The sequence below is a fragment of the Heliangelus exortis genome, chromosome 12 (genome assembly GCF_036169615.1).
Source record: "Heliangelus exortis chromosome 12, bHelExo1.hap1, whole genome shotgun sequence".
Lineage (NCBI taxonomy): Eukaryota > Metazoa > Chordata > Aves > Apodiformes > Trochilidae > Heliangelus > Heliangelus exortis.
Genome location: NC_092433.1, coordinates 3,935,657 through 3,954,276, shown reverse-complemented (window position 1 = coordinate 3,954,276; position 18,620 = coordinate 3,935,657). Strand labels below are relative to the sequence as shown.

Genomic DNA, 18,620 nt, shown 5'->3' with positions numbered 1-18,620 from the left:
GTCTGGGGTGCACAGGTGCTGATGTCACAGAAGCCATTGTGACCCACAGGGCCAAGCCACCTATTAAAGGACACTGGGCTCAGGACAGGTGTCAGTGCGACCTGGCGAGGTGAGGAGAGCACACGGGAGGGACGGGGCTGTTGCGGGGGTGCCAGGGGAGAAGGGGGACCCCACACGGAGGGGCTCTGGGTCGGTGCCACGAGCTCACCCGCCTCTTGCTTCTCCCTCACAGTTACCAGAGGAGCACTTCTTGGAGATAGCTCAGCGCTTCTAGAAGAGTTATTCTCCCGACGCTCGACGCTGACGTGCACCATGTCTGCGAGCACAGAGCGAGGTGAGAGCAAAGTGTCCCTCCCGCAGCCCGGCAGAGGGGCTGTGGGGACACTCAGCGTGGGGCCGAGAGCGGCAGAGGGGGAAGCCGGAGCTCCCCAACCACCCCGGGGCAGGGATCCTCCTTCCCTCGGCAAGCGGGAGCCAGGCTGGGCAGGGGGCAGCTGCTGGGACCCCCCTGCCTGCAATGTCCCCTCTTCTCCAAGACTTTGAGAGCCCTGCCCCTCAGCTGGGCAGGGACAGAGCAGGTCCCGGGGACAATCACTCAGAGACGCTTCCCCTGGCCCCTCAGAGCTGCTCATTCCCGGTGACATTTGCTCTCTCCCCTCCAGTATGCATGCTGTGTGGCCGGCCAGAGGGTGACCTGGACGTCTGTGGTCCCATACTGGAGGCACACGGGATCTGTGCCCATGCCTATTGCCTGGTGAGTTACCCTGGGGCTCCCTCTGGCGTTCCAACAGGCAGTCCCTGCCTCGCTCCCCTCAACAGCTCCTTGTCTTCTCCCTTCTGCAGTTGTTTGCCAACGGCCTCTCTGGCCAGAGAATCCAGAGAGGAGGCCTCATGGGCATCCGTTCCACACGTATTCGACGTGTGATCGTGAGAGCAGCACAGAAGGTGAGTACTTGATAAGAACAGGGAGATTTGTGCCAAGAGTGGAGCAGGAGCTTAGACCAGACCCCAGGAAAAACTTCCCAGCCCTTCCAACCAGCTCTGGGACAGAAGTCTTGCTCCCAGCAGCTCCACAGAGCTGATCTGTAGGATGTGACCCAGCAGTGGTCCCATCCTGCGCACTACCCAGAAGCTGTGGCTGGCTGTGGAGGCCCTGAGGCTGCCGCTGATGGGGGCTGCTGTGCTCTTTCCAGCGCTGCTTTGTCTGCCGTGAGAGCGGGGCCACCATCACCTGCTGGGAGAGGGGCTGCAACCGCAGCTTCCATCTCCCCTGTGCCACGGAGGGTGAATGCATCACCCAGTTCTTTCCTCCATACAGGTATCTCTGTTCCCTTGCTCCCTTCCTCCCAGGAAGAAGAACACAGCACTGCTCACCTCCCATCCCTTTCCTCTTTTCCCCAGGTCCTTCTGCCGGGAGCACCGCCCAGAGCTGGCACTGGATGTAGTCCCAGGGGACAACACCAGCTGCCTCATCTGCATGGAGCCTGTGGGAGACAGACTCTCCTACAGCACCCTGGTGTGCCCAGCATGCAGAAATGCCTGGTTCCACAGGAGCTGCATCCAGGTAGGAGCCATTCCCTCACCTGTGCAGCACGGCAGTCTCTCAGCAGCTCCAGGGCCTCACTCAGTCTCCTTCTGCTTCTCCTACAGGAGAACGCTATCCACACTGGTATTCTGTGTTTTATGTGCCCGGCCTGCAGAGAAAGGGATCTGTTCCTCCTGGAAATGCTCACTATGGGAATCCTGATCCCATTAAGGTTGGTGCCCTTCTGCACAGCTCAAAAGTCTCACTGTGGTGTTCCAGGGGCTGTCCCAGCAGTCCTGGCCATCCACTGTCCCCTGAGTGTGGGCTTCAGCTTCCTGGAGGACTGGGAAAGAGGGCAGCAGGGGAAGAGAAGGGATGCCCTGAATCTGGTCTATGCTGGGGCAGCAGGGACTCATCAATTTTGCTTTCTCCATTAGTCTGCCATCGTGGATCACTGATGATCCTCCAGCATCAGAGGAGAGGCACAGCCGCTGTGATGCCAGGGAGTGCCTTTGCCCAGGAGGCAGGGAGCAGGTGGAGGAAGAGGGGTAAGTTGCCCAAGCTGCACCTTGGGGCTCTGCACGGGATCTGTCTCACCAAGGACAGGAAGCAGAAGGACAAAGAACAAGAGCGATGCTGGACAATTCCTGTGCTACAGCCACTTTGTCCTCACAGTCATCAATCCATTTGCTTCCCCAGGCCCTGGCAACTGCTCCTGTGCTGCTCCTGTGCTGCCGAGGGCACCCACAGAGCCTGCTCCAGTTTGGGGGACAGCACAACCAGCTGGCAGTGCGCCGGCTGTGCTGGCCCCAGCATTGGTAAGAGGCAAAGCAGCCGGGTGCCCCCCTGGGCAAAGGCAGGGCCCAGGCTGGGCTTGGCAGAGCCTTTGTGCTTCAGGAGGGCTGGGGGCCCTGCTCTGGGCTGCCCTGGCTCAGGCCTAAGGAACCATTCCCTTGACTTTCCTGCTTCCCCTTACAGCATCCAGCGTCACCTCGGAGCTCACTGGCTCCAGCTGCCCAAGCCAGGAGGCAGCAGGGGCCTCCCGCAGCTCCCCAGCTCTCGAGAGCAGTGACACAGCAGCACCGAGAGCTGAGAGCATCTGCCCCAGCCAAGCAGCAATGGGGCCAACCCACAGCCCTCCTGCCCCTGAGACCAGGGGCGAGGGCTCCATCAGGCAGCTGCCATCAGAGGCCTCCCACAGCCCCCCAGCGCTCGAGAGCGGCCGCCGCTCCGCTCCCCCAGGGCCCATGAGGGTGCGACATCGCTCTCGTTCGCGACGTCGAGCCCAAACACCATATAGCCGGCCCAGACGACGCCGTGGCAGGAGGCACTCAGCAGCACGGAGGGCTGAGAGCACACAGAGCAGTGGGGGCAGCGAGAGCAGCTCCCCCAGCCAGGAGGCAGCAGCAGAGGCCTCCAACTGCGCTCCAGCGCTCGAGAGCGGCCGCCGCTCCACTCCCCCGGGGCCTGTGCGGGTGCGAGATCGCTCCCGTTCACAACGTCGAGCCCAAAATCCCTATAGCTGGCCCAGACGACACCGGGGCAGGAACAGCACAGCAGCACCGAGGGCTGAGAGCAACTCCTCCAGCTAGGAAGCAGCAGGGGGCTTCCATAGCTCGACTTCCATAGTCTTCCAGAGCTCAACGGCGGCCCCAGCTCCAGGCCTCCTGGGCTCGCCACGCAGGTGTGAGGTCGCTGCTATTTGTGACATTGGGCAAAACTCCTTACAGCCGGCCCCAGTGAAGCAGGACATGATATGTGCCTTCCTGAAGTTCTGTCCCTGATCCCCCTCTACTGGCACAATAAAGTTTTCTCTTAACCCCTGTACTCTATTTGTCACGTGAAGATTTCTGTAGATGTGCTACTACAGTGACCCATGAACATTCCCACCTTCCCCAATTCCTGCTCCCCAACATGATGGCTGCTCTACCCACTGAAGGCTTCCTTTTTGCACTTTAAGCCAAGAAGTCCTCCTTCATAGAGGCCATAAGCCTCTGTATGAAAAAAGGAATTTCCTCCTGGGGGCTCAGGAGGGTCCAGGCAGTACCCTCTACTTAGTGCTTGAGTCCCCTCAGAGGCCCTTGAGAGGGCCTCTGTGCCTTTGTAAAAAGTCTGTACCCAGCTTTCCTGTGACCCCTTCAGGTACTGGAAGGTGTCCTAAGCTCTCCCTGGAGCCTTCTCCAAACTGAACACCCCCAGCTCTCTTTGCCTGTCCTCACAGAAGACCTGCTCCGGCCCTTGGATCATCTCTGTGGCCCTCCTCTGGACTTGCTCAAACAGATGCTGCCGTAGAAGACCACCAAATTGTCAGGGACAATTAGCCCCTGGTGAAGCCATGCTGACTGACACCAACCACCTCCTTGTTTTCCACGTGCCCTAGTATAGTTTCCAGCAGGTTCCTTAGGTTTCTATAGGTTCCAGGAGCTGCTCCTGCAGCTCAGCAGCACTTGAGGGCAGCAGCTGCTCCAGCCCTCCTGGGCCTGTCCACATGTTTGACCACTCCTGTATCAAGTGTTGGGCCTCATATCCCTTCAGCCACCTCAAACAATGACGTGGGACCAGCCATGTGCTGTCCCCAAGTTTTGGCCCCGATCCCCTTCCACCAGCACATGGAAGTTGTCTGTTAACCCTTGCACTGGCAGAAAAAATGACCATGGAGTCAGTTCCCAGCTCCCTCTGTTGTCCCAACAGTGGGATCCGGTACATGGTGTTCAATAATACACACACAGAGCTGAGATCTTTACTATTCACTCCTGCAAAGAAGAGGGAGCAGGGTGATATTCCACTAAGCCAGCTCAATTTCCCAAATTGCAAGTGCTACTTTTATACCCAAATTTGTGAGAAAGAACTTCATTGCTAACATTTTATCCTGCCATTCACACCCACGATTGGATAAACAATTCCTCGCTTCCACTTGAAGGGGCAATGCTCAAAAATTTCACTGCCCATGCTCAGAATAGGGGTCCCTCTAGCCCATGGGTGGGCATTTTAGTTTGCTAATAGCTCAGTAATACATTAATGGCATGTTGATACAGTGACTCCAATTACTCAGTGTTTTTCTAGCCAGTGCTCAAGGCTGTAACCAAGATAAATTGTGGGGAATTGTGGGCAGCATTCCTTCCCATCCCTTTCATCTCTCTTGCAAGTGTCTTGCAGACCTCAAGTACTCAAGGCCAGGCTGTTGGTGATGTGGCATGTGTCTTTCTCAAACTGGAACCTCATTTTGTCTAATTTTTACTGCTTCACAAGCATGTGAGCCCTATTCCTCCTCTGCATCTCTCCTTTGTTCTCTTTTGTCTCACTTTCCCCCAAATACGATTTTTTCCTGAAAGTTTTACTTATTGAAATTAACAACCAACAACCAACAACCCCTCCTCCGTCTCCCCTTTCTCCAGGGGCAGCGTTAAGGGCCTCAGTCCAGAGCATGGCTTCTCCTGCCCCCGGGGGATGGCCCGGCTCGGCCTCACCAGTGCCACCGCCCGTCTCCCCGACAACGGGGTCTGCGCCCGCCCATCCCGCCTGGCCCTTGTGGCCGCAGCCCTACAGACCACAAACCCAGGGCGTAGCGATGGCCTTCGCCCCGGCGAGGGCAAGAGGCAGGCATCGCCGCTGGGACGACTAAAGCAAAGCCTCGGCTGGGGCTGCCCCACGGCGGGCGCTTCGGCAGGGCCTCCCCGGGGAACGCAGCCTCGGCCCCGGCTCCTGCCGGCAGGAGCCCCCCGAGCCGCCTCGCAAGTGGCTGCCGGAGCCGGCAAACCGCCTCGATGCCCGGGCTCCCCTGCTGCCAGCACCGGCGCCCCCCGCCCCGCAGCCCCGCACTCACCGGCCGCCGGCAGCAGGAGAAGGAGATCGAGGCCGAGGGAGACCCGGCACGGCGCCATGAGCCTCAGGGCAGAAAGAGCGGGAAAGCGCCTCGCTGAGGCCGTGGCTCCTGAGGTGAAGCGGTGCTCCGGGGAGCGGCTCCAGCACCTTGCCTGAGCCAGAGCGGGGCCGAGCTCGGGGCTGCCCTGTTTCCCCGGCCCACGCTGCGAGGATGAGCTACGTCCTCTGCCGGCCTTCCACAGCCATCCGGCTCATCAGCTTCAGCCCCTGCCCGACGTTTGTGTGGTAGCCCGAAGGTGTCCCACGTAGCCCAGTTCCCGTTCCCCAACAAGATGGCCGCCGCCCCCACTGAAGGCTTCCTTCTTGCATTTTAAGCCAAGAAATCCTTCTTCATAGAAGCTGCCAGCCCCAGCTGAGGAATTCCCTCTTTTAAGACTCAGGAGTGTCGAGTCAGCACCAGCTCCTGAGGGCTTCAGTCCCCTCAGATGTCCTTGAGAGGAAAAAAACTCCACAGCAGGGTAACCCTAGCCAGTCCTCCTTCAGAGACTTTTGCAGAAAAAGCCCTTCTCTTGCAGAAGGATGGGAAGCTCAGGTCTGCTAGAGTATCTCTACATTGGTAGAGATGAATGGTAAGCAACTGAGAGGCTTGTGCAAGTTTCTTCCACTGAGAATTCCTTGTTACATTTTTCAGCTAAACCAGAGCTTAAATGGCAAGCCAGTGACTGGGGAAACACACTGCTGAGATAGGAAAGCTGAAAGCTCTTGTCTGTACTGATTAGCATCAATAAAAGGAGTGAGGATCTCTACCTTGTGAGTTGTACTTGTCAATGTGTTAAATAATTCATCTGGTTTATGCTGGTGATGATGGCTCACGTGAAAAGGCCAAACAATTCTGCAATGGCTAACCTGGTCTTGAGGAGTGATGTGTTGGTATCATTCCCAGTATCGCTCCTGGAAAGGGAAAACTAAAGCGTTGGCAGGGTTTTGCTGGTTGGGTTACCCCTTAAGTGGCTCAACTTGTTTAACTGCTCGGAGCAGAAACAAGAGTTCTCTTCCCAATTTGGAATAGCTCTGTTCTGTCTCTTTTAAATCCTTTGGACTGAATAATATGGATCTCTTCGGTCCATCCAAGCCAGTCTGAAATCACTGCAACAAGCATTATGCTCTGGAAAACTCCATTCTGCTGTAGTAGGATGGAACACGCTGCTGCTACTTTCCCCACCATTTCAGGGGAAGATCCCTCAGTTACAGTATCATCGATGTACTGATTTAGTTTCACAACTTGTGGGACAGTGACTGCTTGCAAGACTTCAGCAAGTGCAGCATGAGCAGTTGTAGGAAAATGTTTATATCCCTGTGGGAGTTTCCGAAAGGTCTTATGTACACCTTCCCAAGTGAAGGCAAATTTTCCTTCCTTTTTCCTGCAAGGGGACCATAAGGAGTACCCCTTTTGTACCTAGCTCTGCCATCCATGGGTATGCAGCTGCTTGCAAAGGAACTGCAAAGTTCTAGAGATAGGTCATTTTTCTGATTCTTCTATTACTGCAGAAATTTCCACTTGTGCAGTGACAGAAATAGGATAGTGTGGGACAGAAGTAATTTTTGAATCGGGGAGCGCAGCCGTTGCATGGACTGCAGCTTCCTGATTTCTGTCACGGTTCGTGTCAATGTTTGAAACCAAAGGACCCTGCACAGCTGTCCAGTAGGTGCCAGGTTTGGCTGTTCAAAACATCAAAGCTTAAAATATCGTCACTGTGTTCTTTAATAGCAAAACAAATGGATGATGTACACATCTCACACAGGATCCACAAACAAACAGTTTGGCGAATAGCACTGGCTCCATTTCCTCTGGTGATCTTAACGCTTTGCCACTTAGGTTGTACGCCCAGCTTCTCACCATTCCTGTTGTCCTGCTATTGAAATTGATGCTCTTGTATCCGTTAGACATTTTATCAATTGCTCTACAGGACCAATTAGAATCAGAACACATTCTGCTTACATGATGGGTCTAGCTTCATATTCTGAGGGCAAATTAGTTATTGGGGTCAGATTGAATGGTGCAATTTTTTACACCTGGAGGTGGCCAGTCCAGTCCCCCTGGGCCCATGCAGGTGCGAGATCACTCCCGTTCGTGACATTGGGTCCAACATCCCTACAGCTCGGCCCCAGCACTGAGGGCCGAGAGAAGCAACCCCACCCAGGCATCAGGAGGGGCATCCCACAGCTCCCTCTCTTCTGAGACAGCAGCCCCAGCTCTGTCAGCGACCTGACATCAGGAGCCTCCTGAAGCTTCCCAGGACTTGAGAGCGGCAGCCACTCCAGACTCCCTGGCCCGTACGGGGGCAAGATCGCTCCTCTTCATGACATCGGGCCCAAAACACAGACACCAATGACAGAGGTGACCTGCCCGTGTCTGGGGTGCACAGGTGCTGATGTCACAGAAGCCATTGTGACCCACAGGGCCAAGCCACCTATTAAAGGACACTGGGCTCAGGACAGGTGTCAGTGCGACCTGGCGAGGTGAGGAGAGCACACGGGAGGGACGGGGCTGTTGCGGGGCTGCCAGGGGAGAAGGGGGACCCCACACGGAGGGGCTCTGGGTCGGTGCCACAAGCTCACCTGCCTCTTGCTTCTCCCTCACAGTGACCAGAGGAGCACTTCTTGGAGATAGCTCAGCGCTTCTAGAAGAGTTATTCTCCCGACGCTCAACGCTGACGTGCACCATGTCTGCGAGCACAGAGCGAGGTGAGAGCAAAGTGTCCCTCCCGCAGCCCGGCAGAGGGGCTGTGGGGACACTCAGCGTGGGGCCGAGAGCGGCAGAGGGGGAAGCCGGAGCTCCCCAACCACCCCGGGGCAGGGATCCTCCTTCCCTCGGCAAGCGGGAGCCAGGCTGGGCAGGGGGCAGCTACTGGGACCCCCCTGCCTGCAGTGTCCCCTCTTCTCCAAGACTTTGAGAGCCCTGCCCCTCAGCTGGGCAGGGACAGAGCAGGTCCCGGGGACAATCACTCAGAGACGCTTCCCCTGGCCCCTCAGAGCTGTTCATTCCCGGTGACATTTGCTCTCTCCCCTCCAGTGTGCGTGCTGTGTGGCCGGGCAGAGAGCAGCAGCCTCTCCATCTATGGTCCCATGATGGACACACACGGGATCTGTGGCCATACCTATTGCCTGGTGAGTTACCCTGGGGCTCCCTCTGGCGTTCCAACAGGCAGTCCCTGCCTCGCTCCCCTCAACAGCTCCTTGTCTTTTCTCTTCTGCAGCTGCTTGCCGACGGCCTCTTTGAGCACGGCACTGAGACAGGACTTGCACGATGGGATTTTCCCATTGAAAATATTCAAAGTGTAATTGAGGAAGCAGCACAGAAGGTGAGAACCTAACAAAAACCAGGGAGATTTGTGCCAGGAGATGCTTAAAAAAGCTTAGCACAAACCCCAGGAAAGAAATCCCAGGCCTGAGGCTGCCGCTGATGGGGGCTGCTGTGCTCTTCCCAGCGCTGCTTTGTCTGCAGTGAGAGCGGGGCCAGCATCACCTGCCGTGAGAGTGGGTGCGACCGCAGCTTCCATCTCCCCTGTGCCATGGAGGGTGAATGCATCACCCAGTTCTTTCCTCCATTCAGGTATCTCTGCTCCCTTGCTCCCTTGCTCCCTTGCTCCCAGGAAGAAGAACCCAGCACTGCTCACCTCCCATCCCTTTCCTCTTTTCCCCAGGTCCTTCTGCCGGGAGCACCGCCCAGAGCTGGCAGTGGAGGTGGCCCCAGGGGACAACACCAGCTGCCTCATCTGCATGGAGCCCGTGGGAGACAGACTCTCCTACAGCACCATGGTGTGCCCAGCATGCAGAAATGCCTGGTTCCACAGGAGCTGCATCCAGGTAGGAGCCATTCCCTCACCTGGGCAGCACAGCAGTCTCTCAGCAGCTCCAGGGCCTCACTCAGACTCCTTCTGCTTCTGCTACAGGAGAACGCTATCCATGCTGGCATTATGAGTTTTATGTGCCCAGCCTGCAGAGAAAGGGATGTCTTCGTTGTGGAAATGCTGGTTATGGGAATCCTGGTCCCATTAAGGTTGGTGTCCTTCTGCACAGCTCAAAAGTCTCACTGTGGTGTTCCAGGGGCTGTCCCAGCAGTCCTGGCCATCCACTGTCCCCTGAGTGTGGGCTTCAGCTTCCTGAAGGACTGGATCTGGTCTATGCTGGGGCAGCAGGGACTCATCAATTTTGCTTTCTCCATTAGTCTGCCATCGTGGATCACTGATGATCCTCCAGAATTAGAGGAGAGGCACAGCCGCTGTGATGCCAGGGAGTGCCTTTGCCCAGGAGGCAGGGAGCAGGTGGAGGAAGAGGGGTAAGTTGCCCAAGCTGCACCTTGGGGCTCTGCACGGGATCTGTCTCACCAAGGACAGGAAGCAGAAGGACAAAGAACAAGAGCGATGCTGGACAATTCCTGTGCTACAGCCACTTTGTCCTCACAGTCATCAATCCATTTGCTTCCCCAGGCCCTGGCAACTGCTCCTGTGCTGCTCCTGTGCTGCCGAGGGCACCCACAGAGCCTGCTCCAGTTTGGGGGACAGCACAACCAGCTGGCAGTGCGCCGGCTGTGCTGGCCCCAGCATTGGTAAGAGGCAAAGCAGCCGGGTGCCCCCCTGGGCAAAGGCAGGGCCCAGGCTGGGCTTGGCAGAGCCTTTGTGCTTCAGGAGGGCTGGGGGCCCTGCTCTGGGCTGCCCTGGCTCAGGCCTAAGGAACCATTCCCTTGACTTTCCTGCTTCCCCTTACAGCATCCAGCGTCACTTCGGAGCTCACTGGCTCCAGCTGCCCGAGCCAGGAGGCAGCAGGGGCCTCCCGCAGCTCCCCAGGCCAGGAGGAGGGGGGGGCCTCCAGCATCTCCCCAAGCCAGGAGGCAGCAGGGGCCTCCTGCAGCTCCCCAGTGCTCGAGAGCGGCCGACGCTCCACTCCCCCAGGGCCCATGCGGGTGCGAGATCGCTCTCGTTCTCGACGTCGGGCCCAAAATCCCTACACCCGGCCCAGACAACGCCGTGACAGGAGGCACTCAGGAGCACCACAGACAGACAACAGCGAGAGCAGCTCCCCCAGCCAGACGGCAGCAGGGGCCTCTCGCAGCTCCCCAAGCCAGGAGGCAGCAGGGGCCTCCCGCAGTTCCCCAGTGCTCGAGAGCGGCCGACGCTCCACTCCCCCAGGGCCCATGCGGGTGCGAGATCGCTCTCGTTCTCGACGTCGGGCCCAAAATCCCTACACCCGGCCCAGACAAAGCCGTGACAGGAGGCACTCAGGAGCACTGCAGGCTGACAGCAGTGAGAGCAGCTCCCCCAGCCAGGTAGCATCAGAGGCCTCCAGCCCATCTCGAGTGCTCCAGAGCGGCCGCCGTTCCACGCGTTCTGGGTCTGTACGGGTGCAAGATCGCTCCCGATCGGGACGTCGGGCTCAAACTCCTGACAGCCAGCCCAGACAACGCCGTGGCAGGAGCCGCAGAGCAGCACCAAGGGCTGAGAGCAGCTCCCCCAGCCAGATGGCAGCAGGGGCCTCCCGCAGCTCCACAGCGGGCAACAGCGGCCACCGCTCCAGGACTGGGCCCGTGCGGGTGCGAGATCGCTCACGTTTGCAACGTCGAGCCCGAAGACCATACAGCAGGCACAGATGACACCTTGGCCGGAGCTGCAAAGTAGCACAGAGGGCTGGGAGCAGCAACCCCAACACGGCACCAACGGGGACATCCCACGAATCTGTACAGCGGCCAAGGCAATGAAAGACATGACATGTGCCATCTATTATTAAAGCTGTTGTTATAGCTGTTAACCTCTGCACTGGCAGGTTCCACGGTCATGTCTTTGCTTCCTCCTCCGCCACTCCCTTTGTCCAGGGGCAGCATTAAGGGCCTCTGTCCAGAGCATGGCTTCTCCCCGGGGCTTGGCTGCCCCTTCCCTGGACTTCCCGCCTTGCAGGCTGGCCTTGACCGCCTGCCCAGGGCTCTGCCCGTGTGCTTCGGGCGCCTCTGGCCCCGGACTGTGCTCACTTTCCTCGGGGGAAGTTCACGCTCACCCTCAGGCCCAGGAGTCTCTGCTCCTGACCCTGGGGCATGGCCCAGCTCGGCCTCATCAGTGCCACCACCTGTCTCCCCAGCAACGGGGTCTGCACCCACCCATCCCGCCTGGCCCTTGTGGCCTCAGCCCTACAGACCACAAACCCAGGGCACAGCGATGGCTGGGATTCCCCTGGTGAGGCGACGGTCTGGCGAGCGGCTTCGGAGCCTTCTCCGCGCCAAAGCCGGAGATACTGTGCACGGGCCAAGCCGCTCTTCAGCTGCAGACCCTGCCCCAAGTTTGTGTGGTAGCCCAGATGTGTTCCTCATAGCCCACTTCCTGTTCCCCAACATGATGGCTGCTGTACCCACTGAAGGCTTCCTTCTTGCACTTTAAGCCAAGATATCCTTCTTCACAGAGGCCACAAGTCCCTGGTAAAGAGTTCCCTTTGCAGGGCTCAGGGCAGCCTGGGCAGCACCAGCTACTGAGAGCTTGAGTCCTCTCAGATGACCTTGAGGGCAAAAGAGTCACATGTGGCATGCAGTGCAGAGACTTGTGAGGCAGAAAAAAAAGGCACTGAGGGAAGGTAGAGATGAGGAGGGCAAACCAACCGACCAGGCAATATTCGTCTTTCCTGACAGCCAGTGCTGGTGGGAGCTCCACTTCTTGCCGGACGATCCCTTGGGATACAGATCCTGGGGTCTGGCCAGCCTCAGGGACACTTCAGCGCTGTGGGAGAGCTTCTGAGAGGTCTCTGGCCCAAGCCAGTGAGAGGCCACCACCCTTGGGGTCTGCCCAGAGAAGACTCCTCAGCCTTCCAGGCCAGGAGAGCACTGGCAAAGGACTCTGAGCCAAGAGGAGAGCTTTGGTAAGATCTGGAGAGCTGAGTAACTAACTCGCCACAAGAGCTTTCCTTCCTCACTCCTCCAGTAGGGAAGTCCCATAAATCACCAGCCCAGCCATAGGCCAGGGTGAGAACTGCCCAGGAGAGGGGCTGCCCTGCTCCCTCTGCTCCTGGGTGCCCCTTTCTGGCACCTCCGAAGCTGCCCCACAGCCACTTGCATTTTCCAGCCCCACCAAGAAAGGGCTCACACTGCCTTGGAAAAAGGCCATTTATTGCCATGGGAAAAGGCCATTTCCACCGTAACATCCCAGCTTCCAAAGCTGCTTTATCTTCTGGAGGCAGCACACCAACAAAGAGCTAAGGAGTTCAGGAGAAAGATGTTGGGCCATGTGTGCCATTTAGGTGCAGTGCTGAGGCCCTGTACCGTGCCCCAGCCACCGACAGCCTGTGAGCAGATGGGATGCGTGAGCCCAGGCCAGGCTCAAAGGTCACTTCTGTGCCCTGTGCTGGACAGCCCAGAACTGGAGCCAGTCCTGCCAATGCTGCCTTCCCAGTGCAGCACGGAGGGGAAGGATCCCCTCGCCCACCCTATGGGCAGCGCTCCCCGAGCCCTGGGCAGGAGCAGAGGTTGCCCTTGGCCAGGGCTGGAGCCCTGCCATGGCCTGGCCTGAGCAGCACCCTTCAGCCAGCAGTGCCACCCTCAATGGCTGCCCTGGGAACATGGCCTTTGACTCGGCACTTGATGCAGAAGAAACGCCGCGGTTATGTGGGAATCAAGGGCCTGGGCCCCCACCCCAGAATGTCACTCACAGGATGTCCCTGCCCGTGTCTGGGGTGCACAGGTGCTGATGTCACAGAAGCCATTGTGACCCACAGGGCCAAGCCACCTATTAAAGGACACTGGGCTCAGGACAGGTGTCAGTGCGACCTGGCGAGGTGAGGAGAGCACACGGGAGGGACGGGGCTGTTGCGGGGGTGCCAGGGGAGAAGGGGGACCCCACACGGAGGGGCTCTGGGTCGGTGCCACGAGCTCACCCGCCTCTTGCTTCTCCCTCACAGTTACCAGAGGAGCACTTCTTGGAGATAGCTCAGCGCTTCTAGAAGAGTTATTCTCCCGACGCTCGACGCTGACGTGCACCATGTCTGCGAGCACAGAGCGAGGTGAGAGCAAAGTGTCCCTCCCGCAGCCCGGCAGAGGGGCTGTGGGGACACTCAGCGTGGGGCCGAGAGCGGCAGAGGGGGAAGCCGGAGCTCCCCAACCACCCCGGGGCAGGGATCCTCCTTCCCTCGGCAAGCGGGAGCCAGGCTGGGCAGGGGGCAGCTGCTGGGACCCCCCTGCCTGCAATGTCCCCTCTTCTCCAAGACTTTGAGAGCCCTGCCCCTCAGCTGGGCAGGGACAGAGCAGGTCCCGGGGACAATCACTCAGAGACGCTTCCCCTGGCCCCTCAGAGCTGCTCATTCCCGGTGACATTTGCTCTCTCCCCTCCAGTATGCATGCTGTGTGGCCGGCCAGAGGGTGACCTGGACGTCTGTGGTCCCATACTGGAGGCACACGGGATCTGTGCCCATGCCTATTGCCTGGTGAGTTACCCTGGGGCTCCCTCTGGCGTTCCAACAGGCAGTCCCTGCCTCGCTCCCCTCAACAGCTCCTTGTCTTCTCCCTTCTGCAGTTGTTTGCCAACGGCCTCTCTGGCCAGAGAATCCAGAGAGGAGGCCTCATGGGCATCCGTTCCACACGTATTCGACGTGTGATCGTGAGAGCAGCACAGAAGGTGAGTACTTGATAAGAACAGGGAGATTTGTGCCAAGAGTGGAGCAGGAGCTTAGACCAGACCCCAGGAAAAACTTCCCAGCCCTTCCAACCAGCTCTGGGACAGAAGTCTTGCTCCCAGCAGCTCCACAGAGCTGATCTGTAGGATGTGACCCAGCAGTGGTCCCATCCTGCGCACTACCCAGAAGCTGTGGCTGGCTGTGGAGGCCCTGAGGCTGCCGCTGATGGGGGCTGCTGTGCTCTTTCCAGCGCTGCTTTGTCTGCCGTGAGAGCGGGGCCACCATCACCTGCTGGGAGAGGGGCTGCAACCGCAGCTTCCATCTCCCCTGTGCCACGGAGGGTGAATGCATCACCCAGTTCTTTCCTCCATACAGGTATCTCTGTTCCCTTGCTCCCTTCCTCCCAGGAAGAAGAACACAGCACTGCTCACCTCCCATCCCTTTCCTCTTTTCCCCAGGTCCTTCTGCCGGGAGCACCGCCCAGAGCTGGCACTGGATGTAGTCCCAGGGGACAACACCGGCTGCCTCATCTGCATGGAGCCTGTGGGAGACAGACTCTCCTACAGCACCCTGGTGTGCCCAGCATGCAGAAATGCCTGGTTCCACAGGAGCTGCATCCAGGTAGGAGCCATTCCCTCACCTGTGCAGCACGGCAGTCTCTCAGCAGCTCCAGGGCCTCACTCAGTCTCCTTCTGCTTCTCCTACAGGAGAACGCTATCCACACTGGTATTCTGTGTTTTATGTGCCCGGCCTGCAGAGAAAGGGATCTGTTCCTCCTGGAAATGCTCACTATGGGAATCCTGATCCCATTAAGGTTGGTGCCCTTCTGCACAGCTCAAAAGTCTCACTGTGGTGTTCCAGGGGCTGTCCCAGCAGTCCTGGCCATCCACTGTCCCCTGAGTGTGGGCTTCAGCTTCCTGGAGGACTGGGAAAGAGGGCAGCAGGGGAAGAGAAGGGATGCCCTGAATCTGGTCTATGCTGGGGCAGCAGGGACTCATCAATTTTGCTTTCTCCATTAGTCTGCCATCGTGGATCACTGATGATCCTCCAGCATCAGAGGAGAGGCACAGCCGCTGTGATGCCAGGGAGTGCCTTTGCCCAGGAGGCAGGGAGCAGGTGGAGGAAGAGGGGTAAGTTGCCCAAGCTGCACCTTGGGGCTCTGCACGGGATCTGTCTCACCAAGGACAGGAAGCAGAAGGACAAAGAACAAGAGCGATGCTGGACAATTCCTGTGCTACAGCCACTTTGTCCTCACAGTCATCAATCCATTTGCTTCCCCAGGCCCTGGCAACTGCTCCTGTGCTGCTCCTGTGCTGCCGAGGGCACCCACAGAGCCTGCTCCAGTTTGGGGGACAGCACAACCAGCTGGCAGTGCGCCGGCTGTGCTGGCCCCAGCATTGGTAAGAGGCAAAGCAGCCGGGTGCCCCCCTGGGCAAAGGCAGGGCCCAGGCTGGGCTTGGCAGAGCCTTTGTGCTTCAGGAGGGCTGGGGGCCCTGCTCTGGGCTGCCCTGGCTCAGGCCTAAGGAACCATTCCCTTGACTTTCCTGCTTCCCCTTACAGCATCCAGCGTCACCTCGGAGCTCACTGGCTCCAGCTGCCCAAGCCAGGAGGCAGCAGGGGCCTCCCGCAGCTCCCCAGCTCTCGAGAGCAGTGACACAGCAGCACCGAGAGCTGAGAGCATCTGCCCCAGCCAAGCAGCAATGGGGCCAACCCACAGCCCTCCTGCCCCTGAGACCAGGGGCGAGGGCTCCATCAGGCAGCTGCCATCAGAGGCCTCCCACAGCCCCCCAGCGCTCGAGAGCGGCCGCCGCTCCGCTCCCCCAGGGCCCATGAGGGTGCGACATCGCTCTCGTTCGCGACGTCGAGCCCAAACACCATATAGCCGGCCCAGACGACGCCGTGGCAGGAGGCACTCAGCAGCACGGAGGGCTGAGAGCACACAGAGCAGTGGGGGCAGCGAGAGCAGCTCCCCCAGCCAGGAGGCAGCAGCAGAGGCCTCCAACTGCGCTCCAGCGCTCGAGAGCGGCCGCCGCTCCACTCCCCCGGGGCCTGTGCGGGTGCGAGATCGCTCCCGTTCACAACGTCGAGCCCAAAATCCCTATAGCTGGCCCAGACGACACCGGGGCAGGAACAGCACAGCAGCACCGAGGGCTGAGAGCAACTCCTCCAGCTAGGAAGCAGCAGGGGGCTTCCATAGCTCGACTTCCATAGTCTTCCAGAGCTCAACGGCGGCCCCAGCTCCAGGCCTCCTGGGCTCGCCACGCAGGTGTGAGGTCGCTGCTATTTGTGACATTGGGCAAAACTCCTTACAGCCGGCCCCAGTGAAGCAGGACATGATATGTGCCTTCCTGAAGTTCTGTCCCTGATCCCCCTCTACTGGCACAATAAAGTTTTCTCTTAACCCCTGTACTCTATTTGTCACGTGAAGATTTCTGTAGATGTGCTACTACAGTGACCCATGAACATTCCCACCTTCCCCAATTCCTGCTCCCCAACATGATGGCTGCTCTACCCACTGAAGGCTTCCTTTTTGCACTTTAAGCCAAGAAGTCCTCCTTCATAGAGGCCATAAGCCTCTGTATGAAAAAAGGAATTTCCTCCTGGGGGCTCAGGAGGGTCCAGGCAGTACCCTCTACTTAGTGCTTGAGTCCCCTCAGAGGCCCTTGAGAGGGCCTCTGTGCCTTTGTAAAAAGTCTGTACCCAGCTTTCCTGTGACCCCTTCAGGTACTGGAAGGTGTCCTAAGCTCTCCCTGGAGCCTTCTCCAAACTGAACACCCCCAGCTCTCTTTGCCTGTCCTCACAGAAGACCTGCTCCGGCCCTTGGATCATCTCTGTGGCCCTCCTCTGGACTTGCTCAAACAGATGCTGCCGTAGAAGACCACCAAATTGTCAGGGACAATTAGCCCCTGGTGAAGCCATGCTGACTGACACCAACCACCTCCTTGTTTTCCACGTGCCCTAGTATAGTTTCCAGCAGGTTCCTTAGGTTTCTATAGGTTCCAGGAGCTGCTCCTGCAGCTCAGCAGCACTTGAGGGCAGCAGCTGCTCCAGCCCTCCTGGGCCTGTCCACATGTTTGACCACTCCTGTATCAAGTGTTGGGCCTCATATCCCTTCAGCCACCTCAAACAATGACGTGGGACCAGCCATGTGCTGTCCCCAAGTTTTGGCCCCGATCCCCTTCCACCAGCACATGGAAGTTGTCTGTTAACCCTTGCACTGGCAGAAAAAATGACCATGGAGTCAGTTCCCAGCTCCCTCTGTTGTCCCAACAGTGGGATCCGGTACATGGTGTTCAATAATACACACACAGAGCTGAGATCTTTACTATTCACTCCTGCAAAGAAGAGGGAGCAGGGTGATATTCCACTAAGCCAGCTCAATTTCCCAAATTGCAAGTGCTACTTTTATACCCAAATTTGTGAGAAAGAACTTCATTGCTAACATTTTATCCTGCCATTCACACCCACGATTGGATAAACAATTCCTCGCTTCCACTTGAAGGGGCAATGCTCAAAAATTTCACTGCCCATGCTCAGAATAGGGGTCCCTCTAGCCCATGGGTGGGCATTTTAGTTTGCTAATAGCTCAGTAATACATTAATGGCATGTTGATACAGTGACTCCAATTACTCAGTGTTTTTCTAGCCAGTGCTCAAGGCTGTAACCAAGATAAATTGTGGGGAATTGTGGGCAGCATTCCTTCCCATCCCTTTCATCTCTCTTGCAAGTGTCTTGCAGACCTCAAGTACTCAAGGCCAGGCTGTTGGTGATGTGGCATGTGTCTTTCTCAAACTGGAACCTCATTTTGTCTAATTTTTACTGCTTCACAAGCATGTGAGCCCTATTCCTCCTCTGCATCTCTCCTTTGTTCTCTTTTGTCTCACTTTCCCCCAAATACGATTTTTTCCTGAAAGTTTTACTTATTGAAATTAACAACCAACAACCAACAACCCCTCCTCCGTCTCCCCTTTCTCCAGGGGCAGCGTTAAGGGCCTCAGTCCAGAGCATGGCTTCTCCTGCCCCCGGGGGATGGCCCGGCTCGGCCTCACCAGTGCCACCGCCCGTCTCCCCGACAACGGGGTCTGCGCCCGCCCATCCCGCCTGGCCCTTGTGGCCGCAGCCCTACAGACCACAAACCCAGGGCGTAGCGATGGCCTTCGCCCCGGCGAGGGCAAGAGGCAGGCATCGCCGCTGGGACGACTAAAGCAAAGCCTCGGCTGGGGCTGCCCCACGGCGGGCGCTTCGGCAGGGCCTCCCCGGGGAACGCAGCCTCGGCCCCGGCTCCTGCCGGCAGGAGCCCCCCGAGCCGCCTCGCAAGTGGCTGCCGGAGCCGGCAAACCGCCTCGATGCCCGGGCTCCCCTGCTGCCAGCACCGGCGCCCCCCGCCCCGCAGCCCCGCACTCACCGGCCGCCGGCAGCAGGAGAAGGAGATCGAGGCCGAGGGAGACCCGGCACGGCGCCATGAGCCTCAGGGCAGAAAGAGCGGGAAAGCGCCTCGCTGAGGCCGTGGCTCCTGAGGTGAAGCGGTGCTCCGGGGAGCGGCTCCAGCACCTTGCCTGAGCCAGAGCGGGGCCGAGCTCGGGGCTGCCCTGTTTCCCCGGCCCACGCTGCGAGGATGAGCTACGTCCTC

The 18,620-nt window shown here is 58.4% G+C and overlaps 4 protein-coding genes across 4 annotated transcripts; all 4 read left to right on the top strand.

The window, feature by feature from the left end:
* Positions 1 to 346: 346 nt before the first annotated feature.
* LOC139801386 (PHD finger protein 7-like) lies at positions 347 to 3,164 on the top strand. Its single transcript, XM_071755497.1, is given in 8 exon segments — positions 347 to 754; positions 844 to 945; positions 1,194 to 1,318; positions 1,402 to 1,607; positions 1,610 to 1,757; positions 1,963 to 2,073; positions 2,225 to 2,343; positions 2,504 to 3,164. Coding segments are annotated over 8 exon segments (1,662 nt in total). The 5' UTR covers positions 347 to 517; the 3' UTR covers positions 3,118 to 3,164.
* A 4,906-nt stretch (positions 3,165 to 8,070) lies between these two features.
* LOC139801780 (G2/M phase-specific E3 ubiquitin-protein ligase-like) lies at positions 8,071 to 9,690 on the top strand. The gene is made up of 7 exons (XM_071756444.1): positions 8,071 to 8,092; positions 8,421 to 8,515; positions 8,605 to 8,709; positions 8,836 to 8,960; positions 9,052 to 9,214; positions 9,301 to 9,407; positions 9,576 to 9,690. The coding sequence occupies exons 1-7, from the start codon at positions 8,071 to 8,073 to the stop codon at positions 9,688 to 9,690; spliced, it is 732 nt and encodes a 243-aa protein (XP_071612545.1).
* Positions 9,691 to 10,304: 614 nt separating this feature from the next.
* LOC139801779 (serine/arginine repetitive matrix protein 5-like) lies at positions 10,305 to 10,997 on the top strand. Its single transcript, XM_071756443.1, has one exon. It carries the CDS (start codon positions 10,305 to 10,307, stop codon positions 10,995 to 10,997), a length of 693 nt encoding a protein of 230 aa, XP_071612544.1.
* A 2,259-nt stretch (positions 10,998 to 13,256) lies between these two features.
* LOC139801387 (PHD finger protein 7-like) lies at positions 13,257 to 16,211 on the top strand. The gene is made up of 9 exons (XM_071755498.1): positions 13,257 to 13,381; positions 13,710 to 13,801; positions 13,891 to 13,992; positions 14,241 to 14,365; positions 14,449 to 14,611; positions 14,698 to 14,804; positions 15,010 to 15,120; positions 15,272 to 15,390; positions 15,551 to 16,211. Exons 1-9 carry the CDS (start codon positions 13,360 to 13,362, stop codon positions 16,162 to 16,164), a joined length of 1,455 nt encoding a protein of 484 aa, XP_071611599.1. The 5' UTR covers positions 13,257 to 13,359; the 3' UTR covers positions 16,165 to 16,211.
* Positions 16,212 to 18,620: the final 2,409 nt, after the last annotated feature.

Excerpts from the sequence above, each read along its gene's own strand:
- LOC139801387 (XM_071755498.1), top strand. The coding sequence starts at position 13,360 with ATGTCTGCGAGCACAGAGCGAG. Across the intron at positions 13,802-13,890 it reads GTGCCCATGCCTATTGCCTG|TTGTTTGCCAACGGCCTCTC; the intron begins GTGAGTTACCCT and ends TCCCTTCTGCAG. Across the intron at positions 13,993-14,240 it reads TCGTGAGAGCAGCACAGAAG|CGCTGCTTTGTCTGCCGTGA; the intron begins GTGAGTACTTGA and ends TGCTCTTTCCAG.
- LOC139801780 (XM_071756444.1), top strand. The coding sequence starts at position 8,071 with ATGTCTGCGAGCACAGAGCGAG. Across the intron at positions 8,093-8,420 it reads GTCTGCGAGCACAGAGCGAG|TGTGCGTGCTGTGTGGCCGG; the intron begins GTGAGAGCAAAG and ends TCTCCCCTCCAG. Across the intron at positions 9,215-9,300 it reads TCCACAGGAGCTGCATCCAG|GAGAACGCTATCCATGCTGG; the intron begins GTAGGAGCCATT and ends CTTCTGCTACAG.
- LOC139801779 (XM_071756443.1), top strand. The coding sequence starts at position 10,305 with ATGCGGGTGCGAGATCGCTCTCGTTCTCGACGTCGGGCCCAAAATCCC.